The sequence below is a fragment of the Boleophthalmus pectinirostris genome, unplaced genomic scaffold (assembly GCF_026225935.1).
Source record: "Boleophthalmus pectinirostris isolate CB_2022bp ecotype Guang Dong unplaced genomic scaffold, ASM2622593v1 HiC_scaffold_16, whole genome shotgun sequence".
Taxonomy (NCBI): domain Eukaryota; kingdom Metazoa; phylum Chordata; class Actinopteri; order Gobiiformes; family Gobiidae; genus Boleophthalmus; species Boleophthalmus pectinirostris.
Window position 1 is genome coordinate 16412401 of NW_026571095.1, and position 9328 is coordinate 16421728.

Here is a 9328-nt window from a genome sequence, read left to right on the forward strand (position 1 = left end):
CAAGGTGGAACAGAGTGTTTTCTGTTGGAGAAAATAACTCTAAACAGCCTAAATATGCAGGACTTGTGTGAATGAAACAAAACACAACTCCAGTTAGGTTTGTGATGCCGAAACAACATTATAACATAGATCAGAAAATAGCGTAATATGGGATGTTTAAAAGAGAACAAAGTAAAGATGTAGATCTTGTTGAAAAAGTACTTAGTAGAGTTGTAAAGTTATTGCCCCCTTTTTTTGGGTCACTTTTTGTACATTCTTTGTTTCTAATTACGGATTTGGTCATTATTCCACTCAACCACTCAATAATGATATGCTTTTCTTGAGTGTTTCTAAATGTGTTGTTGCTAAGTGATATAACAAATAGAAAAAAGTTATAATTATTAGAACATGGGGATCTTGTGTGGTTAGTGGGTGAAGCTTTGAAATTGCCAAACTTGCCAGTGCTTTTAAAGTATTAATTGCATGTCATTATCATCTGGGCACTGCTGAATGTCTGTTCATTTGGCTCCATTATAATTTTAATGTCGAATCGTTTCACAAACGAAATCTCAAAAATTAAATCTAAAATCCATTACTTGTGATATGATTTGCTTTTTACAATCATTTATTTGTTGCAATTAGCACCCAACATGGTTAACATTTTATAGCAGTTAGATTAAAGGGCCCATATTACACCACTTTCTGATCTAAGTTATAATGTTGTTTCTTCATCAAAAACATACCTGGCATTGTGTTTTGTTTCATTCACACATTTATCACACACAAATCCTGCATGTTTAGGTTTTATGTCTTCTCTCAAAATGAAAACCGTCTGTTCCACCTTGTGATGTGGTAATACAGAAAGTGCTCCACTGTGTTTTCAATCTCCGTATACCTTCACTTGATAATTTAAAACCTGGAATTGCCAGTCTCCACTGAGCAGGGGTGTAGTGGGCGTGGTATGCGGGGGTACGCTGGCCACCCACTTCTCCCAATGTGAAATGTAAAAAATAACAAATATAAAATAGCCTACAACTTAGATGTCAAACCGTAGCTATTGGCAACAGTGAAAACAACCTGCATAGGCTCATGGTATCTGCAGTACTGTCCTATAGTGACCCATGACATGAGGGGACCAGGACTGAACCAGGACTAAACCAGGGAATAGTGTCAGGACGGGCCCAAAGGTGCGCCTGTGTAGGCCATAAGGTGACTGCAGGAGAAAGGACCGGCACAGCGCTCCACGCCTCACGGCTTCTGTAAACTACCACTTGATGATATAACAAGGTGTAACAAAGCATTTTGAGCTCTGGAGATGTAGACAAGACTAATAATAAAAGATTACTCAAAAATGTATGAACCAAAACACAACTCCAGGTATGTTTTTGATGAGGTAACAACAATATAACATGACAAAATTTGAGCTCCATTGTGTGTTGTCTGCATCTAAATGGCACGCATTTTATTTTCTACCATAATCAGGAAATGCACATTAGCATGCTGGCTGTTTTGTAGCTTTATTGTCACAGCAAAACTTTGAACCACTGCATTTTTAGGACATTAGAAGTCAGGTACAGCGCCTTAAACCAACACTTGAGAACTTGTATGGGAAAAGTACACATCAGCCTACCACTTAACTATTATCATTATGATCGCATTATCAAAAGAACACTGGGCTTAGCTGTTAATGTATGTGGCAATTTTTCTAAGCATCTGACATTTTAAATCACAGCTCGTGGGTGTGTTCTTATAGGCCTTTATAATCCTCTTAAAAGTATCATAACTTCAAACTTTAAGAGTGGTATTATGTGAAATAGATTTTTGGGAGCTTTCTGCCATGTTTTAACATTGTTCTCTCGTCAAAAACAAGGCTGAAGAGGTTTTAAATGTCATCAATGCATGTTTCAGTAATTTAGCAATCTCTCCCGGGCCCTATTCAAACCCTCCTCATGATTAGCTGTAAGATTCTGTCCAGTGCTCCGCCTACAAGCTTACGCCATCTACCGTTTTGTTCCTTGTTTGGAGGAAGGAAACTCTTTCAGGCAACACATTTGAAATAGTCACTGTTTCGACGATTAAAATGGACGGTTTCATATTCACTTCGCACAAGTGGTTTAACAAAGACTTTTAGTTCACAAAAATGGAATGGCGCGACGTGACTCGCCCGTAGTGACCAGGGACCCTCGCCATCACGTAGCAATGAGGTTTCCGAAAATGTATAGTTTGTCAGCCAAAAAAAAGCGGAACATTGTTCTCGTATCGGTTGGTTATTCTCCTAACCAACTCACCCATTTTTCACCCACTGAACAATGACGAAAAGTCCTGAAATTTTGCCATCTGGTAAAACTCGCGCTTCTCTAACTTTTGGCTATTTTCATTTACCAAAAATAAATAAAATGGCTCGTCAGCACCCCCAAACGACTCAAAAATGCATTAGGGAATACGAATGACACCAAAAAAAATTTGCAGGTACAATCATAAAATTTGACACAGAAGTCGATCATGTCAAGACAAGGAAATATAAAAAAATATTATTACACATATTATTACACCAACACCGTGTGCTCCACTAGGGGGCAGTAATATTAGCTTAAAGTTGGCTAAGCTTTTACGAACTCCTCCGAGGGCGTTCACCCGAACGAGCTCAAATTTGGTCCACATTATCTCAAGACGTGGAACATCGAAAGTTATCCAAATTTTTCACACACGTCTTACGGTCTCTGAACAGTGAAGCAACAAAAAATGCACACAATTTTGGAGATTTACAAATTGCTCCCATTTGCTCAAACGAACTCCGATTTCAATGAAAATTTAAACAGTTGTTAAACTCTCTGCCCTGAAGCTACTTCATGTGAAAATTATTAATTTGGCACATTAGCGCCCCCTATAGATTGAAACAAAATTTAATATGTGAGAAAATCATTTGTTCCCAAATAGTTGTTCAAAAATTTCTGAAATTTTGCACAAAATTCCATTTTGACATCCTGATAACTCAATGACACCCATGTCATATTTTTTATGCCGTTGCCATAGCGATGACATAAACTCTCCATTGGTAAAATCTACAAATTCTGGCACAAACTTTGGCCGTTTTCATTCAAATTTTAATCGTGGGTTCACACCCCGACCCTGAACAGATTTATATAAGAAACTCTCAGGTGGGCACAATAGCGCCCCCTAGGGAAATTGCACGGTAGTGCCAAAATTTACTTTGTCGTAGACATATAAAATTTGGTACACAGATTCATGACATGGTCTCGATCAAAAAAGTGTAGGACGACCCCATGCCATTTCCCCATCATGTTGCCACGGTGACAGGCTAAATCTGACCTCGCCAATAGGACGCCCAACAAAAACTTTGGTGTAGCTAAACCAAATTTGGTACACAGATGCATCATGGGAATAGGAACAAAAAAGTATATTACAGCAGGAAGTCGGCCATATTGGATTGATCGTGCGACCTGGCGATGAAGGCACAAATTCCTGTCCTCATATTTGAACGAACACGTCCTAGGGCGTTTGACCCAGACTCACCAGAATCATTCTGTATCATCTAGACAAGTGGGACATTAAAATTTGTTAAAAGCTTTTTAAAAGATCAAACGGTGTGACCATCAAACTTCGACGCCTGATAATTTGCACACATTTTGGCCAATTTCACTCATATTTTAACCGTGGGTTCACACCCCGACCCTGAACAGATTGATGTAAGAAAATACAAAAATGGGTGCAATTGCGCCCCCTAGAAAATTTGTATGTAAAAATAAGGTTTTATTTGTCACAGATATACAACATTTGGCACCCACATTTGTGACATGGTCTCGATTAAAAAACTCAATAATGCTCACACCCCATTTACATTGTGTTGCCATGGCAACAAGCCAAAATTGTATCCTTGCCAATGGGACGTCCTGACACAAACGTTGGCGTAGCCAAACCAAATTTGGTATCCAGATGCATCATGGCAATAAGAACAAAAATGTATATTGTGACCACGCCCCTTTACAAACCGGAAGTCCGCTATCTTGGATATTTTCTTTTGCCAAATTTTGAAAATTGCAGAGTTACATTAAGATTTTTAGGGCTAGGGTTGGGGCTATGGTTAGGATTACGATTAGGGTAAGGTTTAAGCTTAGGCTTATTGGGGTCAGTGTGAGGTGCGGCGTTTGCGGGCTGCGCCGTTTGCGGGGCGTGGCGCAAGCACGAGCGAGGGCCGATCATTGCCGCTTGCGGCTATATTTTTCAATTAGAATTTTGCTCCGTTGCCAGTCACAAGATGGCAGTGCACATGCTTCCTCTAGCTTTATTTATAACTAACTATCCTAATTGATTCAGTGAACTAAGTTTTGTTGCTGTACTTTTTATTTAGCATGTGCTTCTTCTGCCTAATTTATTTTTAATATGTATGTGATTTATATGTTCTGAGTTTTATTCATAACTCAGTCCTCTCTTCCCCCCACAGCCCGGGCCACTAAATGCACCCAGTTGCTGCTGTTCTGCTGTTTGACTGACTTTGACCATGAAACAGAAGCTAAAACAAATTAAGAAGTGACGATTTCAGTTTAAAAGGAACAGAGTGTATGATGTTGTTCACCAGAGACCAAGGTCACCGTGACACTCTTAACACCGCCTCTATGGGAACTGCCAGGTTTAAAAAAGGACCTGTCGTCTCAAGTAACTCTTCAGGAAATTACTTGCACTTTTCTTAGAATATTTTTTAAACAGACTGAACTGAGTGATTGTTTTTTACCACCTAACGTATGTCAAAGGTATTTTTTCAGATTACAAAGAATGTGAATGATACGCAGTTAATGCACTGTTTGACGCAATACTGTAGTTTTGTTACTTTTCAGAGTACTAGCGGTGGGAAATAACTTTTACTTGAGGAATTTTCTTCAAAGACTTTTGTACTTTGTATGAACCAAAACTTTTAAGTAGTTTTTGAGGTAAACATTGTAACTGTAAACATGCTGAAAATAGTAGCAGTAGCAGCAGTAGTAGTAGCATGGTAGTACCATTAACTGCTTATTTATAGAGGCAAACTTCCATCACTACTTTATTCAGATGACATTTTGCTATATTGGGCTTATTTGAGTAAAATTTATTTGAAGTGCTTCAACAAATTATTTTTTTCCTTTGAGTAAGTAGGATTTGATTTGGGATTATTTTATTTAACATTGCATAAAATATGTCCATGCATCAAACAGACAGTTTTATATTTGAAAAAGTAAAAAATAAGGATGAGGTTGCAAGTTCATGTTATAATGTCTCAGTTAGGTTTTGGTTTTATCTTTTGCACAATGCCATAAATACTCAAAGTTAAATGGAAATTTGCACATGTGTTGTAATTATTTCTTTACCCAATTTGAATGTCCAGCAGAAATGTTTTTCCTTTATTCAATTAAACACAATTAACACAGTTTAACTATTAAACATGTTAAACACAGTCTGGAGTACAATGTTTTGTCTGTCATTTAAAACGAAAAAAATACACTTTTGATTCAAACTATCCTTATAGATACACTGCAGTTGGTTATATCGAAGCCAGGACAGATCCACTTGTTGCTGAACTGTGTGTATCCTTCTGCATTGACCAGGCCACTGCCTAAAGACACCAGGTTAGAATCACACTGTATTAAACACAATTTCCATATCATATAAAGTGTTCATTTAAAGTAGATTATACCATCCATGAGATTTTGCAGGCTGCAGAAGTTTGTTCGGTTGGCTTCTGGGTCCTTCGGGGTGTCCATGATTGAATCACCCTACAGACACAAGGATGTAGAATCAGTTGCATTATCAGAAAATTAAAATAACACAGACAATAGTTTTAAATGTAGAAAATGGTGCATATCCCAGAAGACCTTTGTGAGTTATGTAGTATGCATGTTTTTGCTCTTTGCTTCATTCAGTGTTACCAGTTTGCTTCTAACATGATTTACAGTACTCTAAAGTTTAGTCTAAGGCCTAACTTAGACTATGTTTTGAAAACGTAATTATACTCCATCAATAGCTGTTTTAAATGTTCAACTTTGCCACTTACAGTCACTTTGCAGAGCGTAGACTGTTCAAACAGAAACTGCATTTCGTTGACTTTTCTTGTCTTAGGAGAAGTGTGTGCGGCTTTGATGAGATATGGTGAAGTAGACACGAGCTGACACGTGCAAAAACACAAACGCAAGTTACTATAAATAACTTGTACAGTTTCAATTAAAGAAGAACAGCTGACCTCATAGGAGCACTTCTCTCCACTGTACAGGCAGCTCGTACTGATCTGCCACAGTTTGATCTGCCTCACCAGTCTGTTGTACACCTCCTCACACAAAATACCAAAAGTCCTGCAGAAAAAAGAAAATGTATACAATAACTTAATATTCAGGATCAAATTAGCCAAAAAGCTATCACAAAAGCTGTCTCTTAAACAAGTTAAAATGGGAAAATACAAATACATTCCTATAATATAACCAATAAATACTACTACTACTACTACTACTACTACTACTACTACTACTAATAATAATAATAATAATAATATAATATTAATCTCAATTACTGTTTTATTAATTACAAAGACAGTAATTAATTAGATTGATTGAGTCCTGAATTAATTAGGGGAATGAATTCAGTAGTCTATGTTTGGTAATTACAAAATCTTTATACTATTATAGATGATACTAGTACTCAGTTCTCATGTAACTGTCAGATTTGTATCAGACTTTTTTGTTTTTATTACAACAATGACTTGAGTAGTGGATCATTTCATGGTCGTGGACTCGGGCCCAGGATTAATAATTATTAGTAATTTATTAGTTTGGTTTTTTTTGCTATATTGGATAAATAATAGGGAAAATGAGGTGTACCTTACCTTCTAACACTCTGTATTGAGGATAGATTTTAATCCATAAAAATGTCTATGACTGTACTATACTAAATATGACTAATGTGAGACTTGTGATTATTGTGGTTCTTCTATAATCGACACAGGAGCGTGGCCAAAACCTTGTCTAATACAGCTCTGACCATTAACACTGTGACAACTGCAAGATTTCAAGTCAGACAGGAGGATATAACATTATAAGTCCACTTACATTATAATAACAGGTACTTCAAACAACTCCAATATATGCCACCTTGGCATACTTTGACACGTTCAGTAAAAATATTAAATAACAATCTTACCATTTGATTTTGCACTGTGCTGGCCGGTCCGTGACAGAGAGGGTAAGAGTAGCCCCCAGTAGAACAGCAGACATGAGGAGCAGCCTGAGATCCATAATGGGAGGAAGGCTCTTCATGTAGGACTTGTACCAACTGTGGCGTACATCCTGCGCAGGGCTTAAAAGTCCAGTGGTCATGTGGATAAATCATCAGTACAACATTGATTATCACGCATGACAACACTGACGACATTGGTGGGCGTGAAGTAAAAGTAGTTTTGTTTCTTCTGGCTCACTTTTATTTAGTTAAATGTGCATTGTGTAACTTTTCTAGAGGAAGGTCCATCATATGCTTGTCTCCATGGAGATGTTATTACTGCACCTGGAATGTTCCACAGTGTGTTATTACATTTATCTCCATGTAGATGAGATTAGACCAAGTTACACGTTAAATCTGTGGAAAAGAGATCTTGATTACAGAAGGTATGAAGGTAGTTTTGAGCAATAGAAACACTAACAATTGAATAACTGTAAGATAGATACTTTTGATGCCATAGTTGTGAACATTGCAGGAGAAGAAGTAACATCTGTGTGGAGACAGACACTCCATCAGAGAAGTTTCACAGTTTCACCTTTAAACTAGGAAAAATAGCTTTGTGATGAATAAGGCTCAAATATACAGATCTGTTAAGTAACATATTATAGTAAAACTACATATATCTAGGTTATTAAAGACAATAGGGGGTATGATAGAAAAAGCAATGCAAAGTAGTAACAAATGAAGTAGTGATGAGACAGTTTACAGTGTATTTTTCAGAAAAGGTTGTCACTTTTTTGTCAGTGCATCACAAGTAAAAATAAGCTTGTGATGTGCGTCTGTGGAATGACCAGATCAAGTGCCCTGGTGAAAGGCCCTATCTATCTCACAATGTAAAAAATAAAGTCCATTCCCACACACTATATGCTGATGCTATGGCCAGTGTCAGTCTCATCTTGTGTATAGCCATGTGACACAGTGGTCAGACAGAGGTTGCTTTATGCCTGTCAGATTCACCATGAAGGAAAAACTGGATCATCTTTTTATTGAGGAATTTGAGGAATGTGGAAATAACCTACAGATATTAACTTGAACATGTCTATATACAGTGGTGGTACTCAGTTTTTTTTACTTAAGTAGAAGTAAAGAGTAAGTAAAAGTATTAAAATACCTGTTTAAAAGTATTTCACACAGATTTTAAGATCTTATAAAGCTTCAAATTAAATGATTCTGATACAGATTTAGGCCTTGTTTTTATTTGTATATTTGTGCTCAAACTATGAACATGTTAAAAATAAACCCCTCACCCTTTTCAGGAGGTCTCAAACTATAATAAAAAATACCTTTACTTTTCAGTCCATTTAAAAAATGTAGTGGATTAGAAAGTACAGATACCTGTTCTCAGATGTACTGAAGTAAAAATGTTCCATTGTAAAATCTACTTAAGTAAAGTACAGTTACCTAAAATATATACTTAAGTACGTACAATACTTTTCTACTTTTACTTTGTTATGTTCCACCACTGGCTATATGTTCAAGTTCATATCAATAAGAACAACGTAAAGACATAATCTGTATTTTTGAGTCATTGCTCATGGTCACCACCAGCATCAACATCATGTACATTGTAAACAGTAACCTTTAGACTTTGTATTTCTAATACTCTTAACTCAGCTATCATGGCAACTGAGCAAATATAAGACACGCAGATATAAGTTGTATGCCTAAGGGTCGTGAATCAATAAAAAGAACAAAATGAAGTGGACACATTGCATCCCATAAAAACGTGTTTGCAAGTGTCAAAACTGTTCACTTCATTCCATCTTGTGTTTATGTGGCTGCTACAGTCTTGATTTTACTCAATGTAATGTTTGCTTAATTCTGTGGATTACTAAATTACTCAATGGCAGTTTTAAGAGGAACTTGTATTTTCAGGGTCAGTATTCCAGAGGTTTTCCACCTAAGCTTTGATGTCACCAATAATAACAAAAAATTTGTCTTATATAACACTTTTCCAGAAGCTCAAAGCCACTTTACTGTTTTGTACAATCCTTCATTCACTCCTCACTGTATTAATTAAAAGGTATTAATTACTTTTAAATGAATACACTTTGATTAAATGTAATACTAAAAGTGAGAGACATCAAATTAGAGA

At 36.6% G+C, this 9328-nt stretch overlaps 1 protein-coding gene across 1 annotated transcript; it reads right to left on the bottom strand.

The window, feature by feature from the left end:
* Positions 1-5480: 5480 nt before the first annotated feature.
* On the bottom strand, positions 5481-7334 carry wu:fc46h12 (uncharacterized protein LOC568958 homolog). Its single transcript, XM_055151931.1, has 5 exons — positions 7159-7334; positions 6209-6317; positions 6023-6133; positions 5666-5744; positions 5481-5584 (listed from the first exon to the last, which is right to left on the bottom strand). The coding sequence occupies exons 1-5, from the start codon at positions 7332-7334 to the stop codon at positions 5481-5483; spliced, it is 579 nt and encodes a 192-aa protein (XP_055007906.1).
* Between the last annotated feature and the right edge of the window lie 1994 nt (positions 7335-9328).

Excerpts from the sequence above, each read along its gene's own strand:
- wu:fc46h12 (XM_055151931.1), bottom strand. The coding sequence starts at position 7,334 with ATGACCACTGGACTTTTAAGCCCTGCGCAGGATGTACGCCACAGTTGG. Across the intron at positions 6,318-7,158 it reads GCACAGTGCAAAATCAAATG|GACTTTTGGTATTTTGTGTG; the intron begins GTAAGATTGTTA and ends TTTTTTCTGCAG. Across the intron at positions 5,745-6,022 it reads CTACGCTCTGCAAAGTGACT|GGTGATTCAATCATGGACAC; the intron begins GTAAGTGGCAAA and ends TTGTGTCTGTAG.